We start from the raw sequence: 16,075 nt of genomic DNA, 5'->3' as shown, positions 1-16,075 counted from the left end.
GTTATGTTTTTGTTTACTTTTTTTTCTTTTTCTCTCAAAAATGTCTGTTTCATTTATTTTTTCCTCCTTCCTGTATATGTTTTTTTATTGTTTTTTTTAATGATGGTATTGCAGGGGGGTTACTTTCCTTTTTAGCTGAGAAATGACGTCTTCCATGGAGTCTCATGAGTCCCATCCCTCTTTTCTAGATCTTTCTATCATGTGGTGGTGGAGGCATTTTAGCTGGTTGGGGTTGCAGTATGGATGGAGAGGTATGCCTGTTAAGCAGCATGTGCAGGAACTTGGAGGCCGAGAAGAGGATGAAGGAGGGTGGTCTACCTCGGCCACTCTGGCTGTGTTGTGTTGGAGGAAGGGTCCTGGGACATTGAACAGAGGTCCCTGCACAGGTTGGTCACCCCAGGGAATGGACGTGTTTATCCTTTCTGTTCTCAATAGCGTTGGGATCCCGACAGGAGCACTCATCCCGTATGTCACAGGACATGGGGAATGGAATCACCTGAGCGAGAGAAACAAAAATACTCACATTTATAACATGTAATTGCATGTAACTCTATAAGCCGTTGGCTCAATCAGTGCATGTATTAAAAACACATATTGGGTTATTGGGTTGTCAAAGGTGGTTTTCATCCACAATAACTAAGTCAAGTATCCCTTAGGGGACAATAAAAGCAACTGAACATAACTTTAAATTTCAAATCAAGAGGTATGAATTCTATCTGGCAAAACTACCTGATTTGTTGCCTCAAAGGAACAATTTGCAATGTGATTCACGTCTGTCTTCACTCACACAAACATACATATTGTTCTTTCTCTCTCTCTTTCCTCATAGCATGTGGTCCAGATTCTCACAGATATCAAACAAGTTTGAAATTGAAAATGGCATGGTTCTCGTTAGATTATTTGTCTCATTTTGTATTGGATACACAAACTTTGTGTACAAAGTGTACCAGAACTCAGAGCTAATCAGTTAACACTGCATGAACCTTTAGTACTGTTGGTATCTTACATTTCATACACATATATTGCATGTAGTGTGTATCATTGAGGTCAAAAATGGTGGTACATTCAGCATTCATAGAAATGTATCACAGTCTCAGAAAATCAGAACAATTGATATCCCAATTCCTCCATTACTCTGATGTCAAAGTCAAATATTTGAAAATAGAACAGGAAAGATCAGTGGCCACTGCCCCCGGTGTTTGACGTCAGTGGTTAACGTTGGAAATGCATCACCAGCAACAGCTGCTGCTGCCTTGTCTGCACACCTCTTGGGGGGCCTGCTTCAGCTGTTTGGGTACACAAAGTGTGTCCCCCATCCCTCGCCAAACAAGGAACACATGTGGTCCAAGTCATGGAAGGTGGCTAGCAGATCAACAGCATGTCTGCATATGTATCCTGGTGACTTATCAGATCAATCTGTTGGGGCCTGTTGCCGGTGTCATTTTTTCTTATTACCGTTACATGGTATTGCTTTTTTGGCACAATGGATCCCAGTATACAATATAAATGTATCAACAATACTGGCAACTGAAACCAAAACCAATACTACTGTAAGTTGACAGTCTAGCTCATGCCAAAGACAGCTATTAGTTCAATGCTATTAATGAGAGTTATGTGGCTGCTACTTTCCAGGGGAGGGTCTGAATATGGAGCAGCTGCTGTATAATTACACATACTACTACTGCAATGCCATCAAACAAATTGCATCATCAGCTAATTCTATCTGGGAGGGTAAGTCAGGTAATTACTGAATGCATTAGAAAAGAATGACTAAGAAATCCCATGGAATGGGACTTCGAAGCTGACTCACTTTCTGACTGACTGACTTAACATGATTAAATTCAAGTTCATCTTGTTATGCTGGATATTAAAGATAATCTCATTGTGAGCTGTGATAGGATGCTTAATGAAGACTAGTTTAGATTTTTTACTGATTTGCAGACAAAGTATGATTTCTTTAAATTAGCATATCCATTTGAACTGCTTTTCAGCATATAAAAATGTGTTGTTCCTCAGATTGGGAGAAAAAAGTCTACAATGTTGTGTGGCAAGAAGTATATAGCCTATTTATTCATTTTAAATTTAGATTATCTAAATATGACATTTACACCTTTATTTATAGTTATTGAAATATACACTAATACATTTTAGGATGTGTTAACTTAAAACATAAAACCCTTAAACCTGCATTAACAACAGAAACATGTTGTGAACTTTTTCAGTTAATATGGAAAACTTTTTGGAAAACAGTTGCTTATTTACACCTCCAGCAGTTATGGAACAACATTATCATTCATTTGGAGTCATATTTCTGTCCACCTGGAGAATGCAAGTCCAATATTCCCTCTTTTAGCACTGTCTTTGTTCTCTATCAATTCCTGGGGATATATATGGGTCTTTAGCTGCTAAATGCTCCACTATGCTCACCAGCTAGTCGCTAACTGTTTTCCTGCTGTTTGATGTTGGCTTTTTTATGACTTTTTTCTATGAAAGCAGCTGGCTTCTGTGGCCAAAAACAATGCTTTGTGAGAGATGAGAAACAGTACACTTGCAGGCTTGACAGCAAAACATTGAGCTGAAACTAGCTATTAACCCCCATAAAGCTGAGGGGAGCTGCAGATTCAAGTGATAATTCTTTGTATATTCATCACTACAAGTCACACTTCTGACATTACATGTCATTTGATACAATGTTAGATTAAATCATTGTGGCTATAGCTGTAATAATAATCATAATAATAATAATGATGATGATAATAATGATAATAATAATAACAATAATAATAATAAATTTGTATATACATATATATATATATATGTATGTTGCTGAAGTTAGTCTCTGGGTTAGTCTCTGGGTACCAGTGTAAAGTAAATGCCTAAAATGAAAGCAGGTATAGTTGGTGTTAAATGCTACAAACAGGAAACACCACCAGTAGTTTGTGAGAATCAGACAGCCAGCCAGCCTGTGGAATGACATGGGGGAGCATGCTAGTCACTGAGGAGCAGTGACGCAGGCTCCCCTTTGAAATGGGGTATAAAATAAGTTGTTTGTGTCGGGGGGTGTTCCTAATGTGAGGGCCAGGTGGGGAGTGGGCAGTGCCCTGACTCCTCTGAGAAAATGAGGCCTACATATGATGACTTTACAAGCCCAGGGCTGGACACACTTCATAAACAGCTGTCAACCGCGTGACTCACGCGTGTTTCCTCTGTGGCATTTTGAAGCCAAGAGCACAGGACTCGTCGCTCCTACCTGACCCTTTCCTAGTTTAATTACACTATCTCTCAATTTCACACTTTCACTTTGTCTCCTTTCAGACTCTCTTAGTTCTCCTTAGGTTATTACTCCTTACAGCACACTTCCCCACTAACCCTCCCACTTCCCCTCTACACCTCACCTCCCCTCCGAGGCCACTTCTGTTTATCTCTCTATCTAGAGAATGATGGTGGGTGGCAAATTTGACATGGTTTCCTTTGACCTTGACCTCAAGGGTGGCTGGGCCAGCTGCCACATCTGGCCCTGACTTGAGGTTCTCTCAGGGTGGCTGGGAAATGGGACTGGCTGGCCTTGTGGGCCTGGGGGCCCTCATGCTGCTCCATGTCCCAGGGCTAGAGGAGGGCTGGGGGAGGACACCCACTAACTGCAACATGAAAGCCCTTCTAAAGAACGCAGACCTTGTCAGAGCCCCATCCTTCCATCTCAGGAACAGGTCAAAATAACACAGAGTTCCTCTCATTTCTGTGTGCGCAGTATGTATATGTCAGCCTGTGCTTAAAGGGAAGAAGGTGTTTAAGAGGCACAAGACAGGGAAAACGGTAACTGGCTGACCTAACCTTCAGAGAAACATAACACACTGTTCATTAGTAGGTAGCAATGGTTATCAGATTGAATGATACTTAGTGACATTTTCTCAGTCTTCAAATTATATCAAGAGACAACTTTTGTGTTCTAGGAATGTTTTCATGTAGATGAATATATACATATATCAATAAAAAAAAAGTATGATTTTGTTCACATGAGTCAGAGCCCATACTCCAACAAACTCATGCTAGAGTCACTTTTGCATGACTGGTCCATCACTTGGTCATGTCAACTATATGGGCAAAACTTGAATAGATGTCTAAATGAGAGATGGAAAGAAACAGAGAAAGAAGTATGTTTTAACAGATGAGGTTAGAAAGGGCAACTTAAGAGCAAAATAACACATTAACTGTGTTTGGCAAAATAAGTGCAAGCACTTGGCATCTGCTAACAGCTAAAGCGATAAAAAACTGTGGGGAGTGCGTCCCCACTGGTGTGTAACTACCTTTGCTCAGCTGTGTAGAAAAGCCCTGCTCCACCCTTCACATTACCCTTCCTTCCCCTTCCAGCTAAATGTATTTTGCGCCTCCACCATCAACCTCCACTCCCTCCACATACAGGAACTTACACACAGAAAAGTTGGGATTTAATAGGAAGCTATTGCATTCTGCTGTTTGCATTGCAGTGGCTTGACTACAAAAACGAGAAAGTAAGAAGGTAAAAAAGCGACTCTCAATGCCGTGACCAAGAAATCCCCCTGCTGCATGTGCGGGCGCCTGCCCCTATCTGTGCCCCGGCCCTTTCCTTCCCTTTAATTGCCCTGGCAGAGCTTTGGCAATGGGAAAGTCAACTTAGCTGCCCTCAGATGTTTAAAAAATAAGGGGTTGTTGATGGCATGTGCTTTTGGCATCCAGTTATGTGAATAATTGATATAGAACACGTTAAAGCAGAAGATTAAAGGCTTTCAAATGTTGAGAAATAGGAATTAATATTATCCCCAACTGATAAACATCTATCTATCCATAGCAGCTGGAAAAGATGAAGTCTGTTCGAAATTGTGGATTTTGTAGGAATGCGTTAAAGGGAACATATCATGCTTTTGTGATTTGATGTTGTTAATATAGTGTTATGATGTTGGATGACTATGGTGAACATGGTTAAAGTTCCAAAACTTGAGGTTAACGTATGCAGAACTGCAAGTCAAAAGTCCAGGCTTCGGCCTTTTCTAAATGCTTAACTTTTAATGTTTTTTTCTACTTTGAGAATAGGTTGATGACAGTCTGTTGCGCGTGATCATAAACATCCATCTTTTCTGTAGCCTTTGTTTCAATGTTTTTTTTGTTTGTGTTGTCCACTCTCATATTTTGGGTCGGGTTTTGGCTTGAACATGTTTTGATATTTTTGAGAAGTTTCAAGTAAAGAGTAAGAGAAAGAAGTGAAATTCCACTACTGCTGTTTGTTTACATAGCTGCTCGAAGTAGCTTCCAGTTGCTAACCAATCAGAAAAGATTGTGCTCATTGGTAGAGGGACCTTAAAGAGGCAGAAGCTAAAACAGCCTGTTACAGACAGAGGCTGAACTGAGGGCCTGTGTAAAGAGTCAGTATGAGTTAAATGTGTTTTTCAAACTAAATAATGAAAAGATATTCCAGTAGATCCACAGTTACAAAATATAGAACTGTAAATGTGCATAATATGTCCCCTTTAAATGTAAATCTGGTAACAGCCAAAACCCAGAAAAATGTAAATTGTAATTTAAAATGTAATTTACATTTGCATCTATTTTTGAAAGGAAGCAAAGGTTTTTTTTCTACTTGAAACCAACAGAGAAATAAGTGGTCAGTGGTGGTTATCACGGACCATCAGTTTAGACACAAACATCAATCATGACACATTGCAAGTCACGTATTGAGCATACTTGTGCCAGACTGAGACTTGTAAACATGGTTGAGTGACGGGGAGGGATCCCAAGACCCCACCACCAACGCAGACAGAAAAACATAGACACATTTAGAAAAAGTTGTTTTGGAGGGGCCAAGCCATATAACTATATAATCGGTGCCCTCTGCATACTGCTGCAAGATCCAAGAAAGGAATTCCTTCCAACCAAGGGGGGTGCGGGTGTGTGTGTGTGTGTGTGTGTGTGTCGGGGTGGGGGGGGCTACAAAAAGGGTCTTGCGCAGACAACCCTCACAAAGGCAAACTCCATACCCCTGCCTCCTCTCCTCCCTGCCTCTCCAAATCCAGCCAACAGCTTGCAACTATTAAGGGGAGATCCTGTGGTGACCTTACGTGCAGCCAGTCCTTGCACCTTCAAAGCTCCTGTGGAATAATACACAGCAAGTCGTCCAGAACTCCTTAATACACAAATCTTTACCAAAATACAAGGTGAGAGCTGCATTTGCTGGGAAGGGGAGAAAAAGTAAAGGAGCAGCTGAGTTTCATTGCTTTTCACAATAGTGCTTCTTTTTTTGTCTGGATGAAACACTAAGTTGACAAGTAGGAGGAATCTGGAAAACTTTAATAATTGATAATAACCTGACTCCTACAAAAGTTTAAGCTAGTTTGGAAAAAGTAGAAATTGCTCAATAGTTGTATCTGGAAGAAATTTTATTACATTCCTAAAATTATGATTTTTCATATTAAACTGTTGAATCATTTCATATTTGTGCAAAATGGTGTTTGATGTTGGGAAACAGTTATAAACAATCATGCAGCTGCTGTGAAGAAGTCACTGAAGCATCATCTGCTAAGGAGGGGTTAGCAGATGTTTCAGCAGTGTTATATTTCAGTGGACATAAGACATAATGATGGTATGAGCTTTTTTAAATAAATAAATTAACAAATGAGGCAAAGGAAGAATGATTTAACCTTTGGACAATTTTCTGTGAGACTAGATGATTAGGAGAAAATAGTCTGATGTAAAATTTATTTTTGGTCCTATTAATTTTTTCACCTCATTAGTGAAGAGCAGGGGGGGAGGGTATAAGGTTTTGGATGAGGTAACAAATAATAGGCGTGTGTCTGTGTGTGGTTTTATAGAAGGCGTAACATCGCTGTTCTTACGCACTGTGTCACAACACACTGGGGACATACACTGAGCAAGATTCCCATTGATTCACCAGACGTCTTTCACTTGTGTTTGGTGTGTCCGTTCATGAGCTGTATGGCTGTGTGAGTGTGAGTGTGAGTGACAGAGAGATTGTTAGTAAGAATGAAAGTGAGAAATAGACACTGTGAATGAGTAGAAGAAAAACTGAATGAGTGAATGAATAATTTCAAACCTTTATTGAATTTGAAGCCAATAAAGATGTATTAAATAGGTATGGCTGATACTATCTTACAATATTTGGATTGTCAAAAAAAACAACAAACAAAAAAACAAAAAGACACACGCACTAAAAGACCGAACCAAAAATATTCTTTTTAACTTTATGACTTTTCAACCCTGTCTTAGGCATTCAGCCCAAAGCCCATTTATTCCTACTAAAGATGTAAATCTTTAAAAACTGGTCATAAATATATAGTTTCATTTTTATTCATTTTATTGCTTTTTTTTCTCTCCATGAGATTTATTGACAATCATAAAAAAATATACTGTAAAATATCACCAGACTGTTAATTTAAATACACTACGCTGTTTAAATACAGGTGTTTTTCATTTATGTCCATTTGAGAGAGCAGATCAGGCTCTAATAGATGTATGGTTTCTAGAACACTTAGGTATCTTTTACTCTACCTCTAAATGTGAGTGTTTTTTATAATCAGACACTAATATTTTAGGTGTTTGATGGAGTCATTTATCAAACTTTACCAAATAAATGCATGAAATCCAGCCCAAAATATAAGTTTATAAATGCATTATTTGAACATTCATTGAACTTATTAATGTGTTCTTAGGTGAGCAGACCTGTTAAAGATATAGTAATGACACAATATCTGTGTATAAAATAAATGTTAGGACAAGCAATAAATGATCATACTTGACATGGATTGATCCCCTCTATGACGCAGACAACAAATTCTGTGACAACAAACTGTGTTAAAGAACAATTAAACAAGTTGGGACAAAGTCTTCACTTGTGGTCTCGACAAAAACACTGACTTCCCGTTAAAGAGGAAAACACTGGCTGCCTTTGTCACCCATCAAGTCTATTATTCACCATCTCTGACTAGAAGGACTGTCATAAATGAGTTACAGATTCCTTTTGTCATATATTGTGTCATTTTGTTTTGCTTTTAGAGGTTTTTATGCAACTGCGTCCTTGGTTGCCTGCCACGCATGTGTTCAGCTTGGGGAAAATCAGAATCAGGTGCAAAATACCCTGTTTCTGTTTTGACTGAGTTGATCAAATAGGGATGACTATGAGGATAAGTTTTGCCCAAGAGGAATAAACAACTAAATCCAAATGCCTAACCAAGCACAAGTACCCGAACAAAAATAAATATGGAGAAAATTTAAATGTGGACGAAAAAAAAAATCTAAGTAATGCAATAAAAAAAAAACAAAGTTGTCGAGAAGATTGTCTGATAAGTAATTTAAAACCTATATTTAGGTTAATTTGAGTTTCATGGAAATAGCCTATGTGTATATGAGCCGAGGCATTACGCTACATGTGTACGCAAGCAAACAGCATTAATTAGGCAATGAATTTACAAACTAACAATCCAAAGGGATTATATCAAACATCTTGCTTTTCCTCAGCTCCCATATCAATTTCCCAAATCAGTTTCATTCCTTAGTGTTTCCTTTTTGTTTCTCACCCACAAAAACCTTCATTGACCCTTGCTTCTGGCAGCTGATAAATCAAATTATCATTGGCTATTTCAGAGCAATTTTTCGTATCTTTCTGAATCATTTCCAGTGGACCTAGAAGTGGAAAACACCGTCCAGACTGTTTTCTTCATATAATGCCAGGGCAAAATGCCTTCAAGTAGGATTTGGGCAAGCGGTCTGGAGTTCTTGAGCCTAGGTGATCCACTTACTTTATAATACTGAGGCCACCCACTGAAAATAACCTTTTTTCAGTTAGGGATGTCCCAAAGAAAGTTTTTTTAATCCAGATTTGAGTCCTTTAATATTGAGTCAGAGTACACAAATGCATTATAACTACTTAAATGTTAATTTAAGTCCACCTTCATTTAAAAATGAAAATGTATTTTTCTTATTTCACTTAGATGCTTGAGCTCCACTGTGCAGTCTGATGTACAGCACCAAAAGTGTGCATACTTCTCATTCAAGTAAATGGTAAGGTGTGTTCAAACTTTTGACTAGTACCGTGTGTGCACAGTTTAACACTAGAAGCCTGTTTTCACATTCATCTGCTGAAAGTAGAAAGTTTAAGGCTGGCAATTTTCTGTGTTTTTCTTCATGTCAACAAATCTCATGTTGTGAGCCAAACCAACAATGAATTGATCCTATTTACAAGTATTGTGTGTGTATCCAAGTCCTGATATGGTATCTTACTCCTCTGTGCTGTAGACCTCCGTTGTTTTTCAGAAACTATTCAAAACACGTCAATGAGCCAACACTGCTGCAATGGGTGACATGTTAGTTCATTATGAAGAGTTTGGAAATGTCTCCAAAGACTAACAACGGTAATCATATTTTCAATCTCCAGAGAGTAGTTCCGTGTAAAGCAGACACCACTGTGCATGAGCAGGAAAGCAGTTCCATTTAGAGCACTACATGTTCATGCATTGTAAATTACTTTATTTATCTATTTATCTATTGTTTTTGTTTTGTTTTTTGGCTGTTGTTTTTTTGTTTGGGGGGTGGGTTCTTGAGCTCATCCTAGCCCCTTTTTGACCAAAATTTCAAGAAACATCAAAGGAATTTCATTTCATTGCACTTACGCCCAAACAAAAGATTTTCAGTCAAACTGACCAAGCCTCTTTTTGATGTAAAACATAAGAACTAAATCAAACAAGACCCATAGTCTGCTCTCTTCTCACCCAACTCCACCCCTCGTTGCTGAAGTAATTCAATGGAGTCTATCCTCCCTTTGGGGTCTGTCAGTAAAAGTGAGTTATGCAAGTTTTGGCTGAGCCCCTGGACTGGATTGAGGCCAGAAGATGCAGAGATGAGATAGCGTCAATCAACAGCAGTGAAACCACTTCAGGAGTGAGGTCACTTCCCAGCGGGCTGCTCACTGACTTTCCTGCTGCTATTGAACTTAGGATAAAATACTTTACATCTGATACTGAAGTTATGAATAAAGGACAAAAACAAATCATGGACCTCTGAACCTCTTTTCAGTGGGAGGTGGGTAATATATGTTTATAGCTGAGTAGCACAGAGTCACAAATATATGAAAAACTGTTATTTGGCCTGTTAGACTCTATTTCTTCAGAAAATTTTTTTTAACCTGACATCCAGTAATTTGTGATCATTGCAAAACATATCAGTGATCTTAACCCTGCACAAATCAGCCTTCTTCATAATTTACTTGGATCAGTCTGTCATGTAGATTGTCAGAAAATATTACTTCACTCGTTATTTTTTATTTGTGTAGTTTTATTACTCATTATTTCTAATAACCACTGGCAGACTATAGTCAAAACTGCACATGGGATAGACACAAGAAGCTTTATAACAGCATAGAGACCGTTTCATGGAATATATACACATTTTTTAAAATGTGTATATATTACTTTTTCATTTTTTATTTAGGGGTCTGCTATAGCTTTGATATTAGAGGGTATTTTTTCTGTTGATTGGTGTCAAAAAAGCCTATTTTAAATTCAATGTTGATCCCATGGGATGTTAAAACTTTTTACAGGCACTGAATATATTTTATAAATATAACACTGCAAGAAGTAGCGTTGCAATGATTAGTTGATTAATCAATAAGCCAATTGTAAGACAATTAATCAGCAACTGTTTTGATAATTAGTCAATTGTTATTCATTCATTTTAAAGCAAAAAATGCCAAACATTTGATGGGTTGCTTCTCAAGTGTGACAATTATTGAATATCTTGAAATTTTAAACTATTTGTCAAACACAACAAGCAAATTGAAGATGTCACAGTGGCCTCTGAGAAATTGTGAATGCCAATTTTTCACTACTTTTAGTGATTAATCAACTAATCAATAAAATATTCGATATTTTAATCAATAATGAAAATAAGAATTAGGTGCAACCCTGATATGGGACCATTTGCATGATGAGCACTTTACTTTTTTATCATTTAAGTCCTTTTTTCAACTACATGTACTGTAGTAATACTGTAGTTTTACTTATGGAAGATTTTGAAAGTAGGACTTTTACTTGTAATAGTATGTTCAGTATTGCTACTTTTACTTAAGTCAAAGGCCTCTTCTTCTCCCCCCACTGCTTTAGTTAGCCATTTATACACATGCAGGGTCATGGTGTTCCCCCACATCATCATTATGGTAATAGACATACTCTTACACACTAGACCTTGTTACTCTAGTGAGGACCATGCCTTGATTATCCTATTGCCAGAAGACTGGCAGACAAAGGTTTACATATGGAACAAATACTGTGATAAATAAGATGTCTCCGGAAAACTACTGCTTTCAGATTACAGATTATTTCTGTCTTCATGACTCAGGACTCGAAATTGCATAAATAAATTCTTTGAAAGAAGACCGGAAGCAATCACGGGATCTTTGATTGTACTCTGGAAGATGGTGAGATGTGCCTTGTATGTCCCAAAAGAGGAAATGAAGAGGCTCTCCAGTCAGACACACTGACACAGCCAGTGAGACACATAGACTGCAATATAAATCCAGCCAGACATACAGATGAATATGCCAGGAGTACAAGAAAAGTCCCCTGCCAGATTCACAGAAAGAGGCCAGGCCAGAGAAGCAGATGCTGCAGCACAGAAGCTACAATACACTTCCAATCAGACCCCTTGCCAGCTGGCTAGAATGAGCCAGACAAAGTACCTCCCTGAATTAAGAGAGTTAGTACCACAGGGATGACCAAACTTTCTGACATGCGCAGCTTAATTCTATGAAATGTGACACGGCTGGTTGAGTGTTGACAAATTTTAAAAATATATATATAGTGTTTAATCTTAAAATGAAGTAAACAGTATGGCAAGTTCTTATAGTCAAGACACTCATTGTATACTCTGTGACAGATAAATTGGGTTAAAATTACTGCCCACCTTTTGAGTAGTGGAAAACTTCACGAATACAGGTACAAAAATACAAATATAGATGCTGTATTACACACGAGGAAATTGAACACCACAGAAAAAAACAAAGACCATTGATGAAGTCTGAAAACTCCCACTCTCTTGGATATGGAATCAGTAATCTGTCTACCAGTAATCTAAGTTTGGACACAAGGCAAAGAAGGGAAGAATCTCTTTAGAGATTGTCCAAGACCTGAAATACAGCAGTTTTCAACAGTGTATTTATTTGTTATCTCAATAATACATGCCTTCTATGTGTTTAAATTATTATTTATAAATGGAAAGGCTTGATTATGATAATGATACAATAATGAGAACATAAATTAAATCCAAGTATGTTAGGCACAAAAGAGAAAACACTCATATGTGGGAAGTGGGATTTATTCCTAAACTGTGTGCGACTCCAGAGTTGGGGAGCAAACATTGACTGTTGATCAGTGTGACCAGTACCAAATCCAGCATCATCTCTTTGTCTGAGGGGTGATATTTATTTTGAGGTACAAGCATGACACTAACCTTCTTGGTCTTGACAGTGGATTGGCAGCAGTCTCCTCCATCATAGTTACAGAAGGCTCTGTTGTTTACTGAATCACAGTAGTTGTCTCCCATGAATGGCTATACATATATATGGAGAGAGAGCATGTCAATTAGACAAAAACACACCAAGACGAAGGTGTCATATACAAAACAGCTATTAATCAAGTTTATCTTCAAAATAATTGATAACGGTGAATTAGTGCAGAAATCCTTTGTTCTGGTGGTAGTTTTCTTTTGTGCATTCCACGGCCTTTTAGAAGTCTCTGGATAAATTTGCTGATGAATCTGATACATTAAATTTCCCTCATCTTTCAATGTGACTTTTTAAGCCCTTAGTGGGCCAGACCTGTAAATCAAACTGAGGACACCATAAACTATTCACTGCACAAAACACTCCAATAAGGTGATTTATAGGGTTGGCCCCACCCTCTCCACTTGGGTTACCAATCAGGTTATCCAACTGGCCTAAACTGAGCCGATGACATCATCCTTCCATGCAGTGGAGTGGAATTCCTTCACATGTGAATGCAACATTTTTAGAGGAAAGACAGTTTTAGCCCATGAGCACATGACCTCAGACCGACCTGGAAGTATGCTAAGACTTGTAAATTCAAATATTCTGACAAGAGGTTCAGCCTTCACCTACAGGCTGATCTAAGTGTTTTACTTGTCCTATATCTGCCAGTATGCGGTCTGTTTAATCTCTAAACTAAAAGTAAAATGAAATAGCTATAAGTAAAGTTTCATGAAACTACATTTGGAGGTTACTAAACTAGTGATTTGTTTGAAGCTAATAAAACATTTTGGGTGCGTGTATTAAGCATGTCCATCTGTATGTGTTTTGTATTTCATTTTGTTTGATTGTATTTGCATTTGTATGTATATTCACCATGAAAGTACAGCATAGTATTGGCCACAACAAGTCAATTCCCAAATCTGGCAAGTATTTGTATCAGGCAAATTTCTCAGCACACCGTTTAGTTAAAGTAAGCTTTCTGTACATGCACTTCATGTATCTAAGATCAGTCAATATGGTAGGATTAAAGTGTTAAAGTCACATGTGATAGATGAGACCATGGTCTACATATTGAGGGGAAAAAAAGATTTAAGAAAAGTCCATACCTCGCATCCCTTGATGCAGTGGAGCAATTCTGGGTGTGGATACCACTTCAGTCCCATTGTACAGACAATACTCTGTAAGATAAAAAAAGTTGAATTAATGAATAAATACTAGTGCATTCACTGCAATTCAGTCCACATAAGACTAACTCTAACCAAAGTCATGGGGCACCTTTTAAGCATGCACGCATGTACGCACACACACACATGTGCGCACTTTCATTGTGAAGTCTTCTTTGATTTACACTGACCTTTCTTCACCTTAGAACAAAGCTGAAAAATTGATTTTGACAAGATATAACTTGATAAAAAAGGGTGTTTTTTATTACTAAGTCATGGCCCCTGGAGGGCAAAGAGTTGAGAGCAAGATAGAGAGAGAGACAGAGAGAGATAAGAGGTATAGAGCAGAAATGTTCTCAAATATCTTTGCAGAATGTGTGGAATCCCATCCTGTTCTCCCACTGTGCTCTTCTTTGAAATGCAACAGAGAACATTTATGCTCAGGGGAGGTGGGCATCAGCATGCATTGAATGTGTATTCATGTAATGTGTAGAACCATGACAGTGCATATGTTCACATGACTCTGGTATGTGAGCATGTCTTCATATTGTGTGTGTGTGTGTGTGTGTGTGTGTGTGTGTGTGTGTGTGTGTGTGTGTGTGTGTGTGGAATAGGGACAGTTGTATATGAGTTTACTAAAGCCAGCAGTCAGAGAAAGGTTTTGTTAACAGCATAATTGTGTTGTCACCAGACTTGCATAGTAGTGTGCATGATCAAAAGTGCCATGCACAGCAAAGGACTGGCTGACCTCAGATAGTCCATTTCTCAGACCCCCTGTGTCCCAATATCTCACAAAGTTGACGTGCTTTTCTTTTGTTGCTGCAAACTAAGGTATTTTTCATTTCAGTGTTGTCAGCAAATCAATGCAAAAAAGAAAGATGGGAGGTTGAAGGTGGAGAGAAAGAACAACATAACATCTGAGGACAGCTGAGAGCTACAGGAGCAACACTACTACTCCTATGTGGTGCAGAGGAGCAGAATGCAGGGACGTCTGTGGTGTGTGTACTGTGTGTTCAGTGGTGAGGAAAGTGATGTGGTATGTCCTTATATAGCGGAAGATTAAGCACATTATATTGTCTTAGAACTGAAACTTTTTGCAACTACTGTACTTTTATTCTCTCTTTCTTGTTCTTGGCTATGATGATGTCATCCAGAAACTCCTTCTCTTCCTCTCTCTCTAATTTTCTCACTCTCACTCTTTTTTTCCCCCTCTCTCAGCAAGGCCGTAAATCATGATAATCCATGATCGTGGCCTGGCCTCACCCTCACTACGTATGGGATCCTCACCCTCTGAAGCCTCCCCGGGGCACTGATACCACATAAAAATAGATCCCTATCTCAGCGCCACCACAGACGAGGTCATGTCATATAGACAATGACTAATTCCACAGCAAGCCTGACAGGGTAATTTTGCTGGTAAAGGGAGAGGAGGGTGCTGGGGGCACAGAATCGTCAGAGATAGAGGGACAGGAAAAAGAAGAAGAGGAGGTGGAGGTAGAGAAGCAGGAGAGAATTCTAAGTGGGTCATACTAAGAACCGAAATACAACTGGTTTAAAGGTAATAAATCATCATTGCTTATTAAGGTGGGTAACATTAACCTCCGACTCAGCAAAGTAGAACTAGAAAGTGTATTTTGGGGACATGGATTCTTTTGTGGACACTGTATGAAGAATCCCATCCAAGAGGGGAGTTTAGAAGTACTATATGTTATGATATCTAATCCTATCTACTAGACACCTACTGTTACTACAACTTGCCATTGCAATGATTGATTTCTTTCTCGACCACAGCAATCTACTCCTGGTCTTGTTTCTTAATACCATTTCCAAACAGTCCTGTGCATTTTCTCCTGCCCTCTGCATTTTTTAATTTTTATCTTATAATGTATCTCGACCATTTTCATCTGTTTTGATTAGTCCTTGGGAATGTATTGCTTTTTCTGTTGCATCTATATTGCTATTGTTGGAATTAATTGAGAGCGCTATCAAGGTGAACCATAAAGGATCATCTAGCCTTATATTAGTGGCAGTCTTTGTGATTGATTTCTGTCTGCTCAGCATTAGTGTGTCTGTAATTATTATGTTTACTATTGAAAAAAGGTGCTTATGTGCTTGGGCATGTGTGTGTGAGGGTATGTCTGACCATCCTTGCAATGCCTACATATATCAACACACATAGCTATTAGGACAGGTAATGGCACAGGAAAAACATGAGACATGCAACAGTGCATACCACCTGTAAGAATGTTATCTTCACCAAGACTTCTAACCATGGTGCCACTGACCTCCTCTAAAAAACACTCACCCTCCCTGAAACTCTCACTTTCACACCTTCTCTTCTGACTTCTCCTATGGAATCCACTGCCCCAAACTATATAGCCTCAAGTCT

The 16,075-nt window shown here is 38.6% G+C and overlaps 1 protein-coding gene across 1 annotated transcript in view; it reads right to left on the bottom strand.

Moving 5' to 3' along the window:
* Positions 1-391: 391 nt before the first annotated feature.
* pappaa (pregnancy-associated plasma protein A, pappalysin 1a) overlaps positions 392-16,075 on the bottom strand; it is an 87,473-nt gene continuing 71,789 nt past the window's right edge. Inside the window, exons 20-22 of the mRNA XM_053340026.1 lie at positions 13,630-13,701; positions 12,487-12,585; positions 392-496 (exon numbers count right to left, since the gene is read on the bottom strand). Coding sequence (XP_053196001.1) covers positions 392-496; positions 12,487-12,585; positions 13,630-13,701 — 276 coding nt within the window. The remainder of the gene's footprint in view (positions 497-12,486; positions 12,586-13,629; positions 13,702-16,075) is intronic.

The sequence above is a fragment of the Scomber japonicus genome, chromosome 19 (genome assembly GCF_027409825.1).
Source record: "Scomber japonicus isolate fScoJap1 chromosome 19, fScoJap1.pri, whole genome shotgun sequence".
Lineage (NCBI taxonomy): Eukaryota > Metazoa > Chordata > Actinopteri > Scombriformes > Scombridae > Scomber > Scomber japonicus.
Note: the sequence above shows the minus strand (reverse complement) of the source record. Positions and strands in the feature narration are given on the sequence as shown.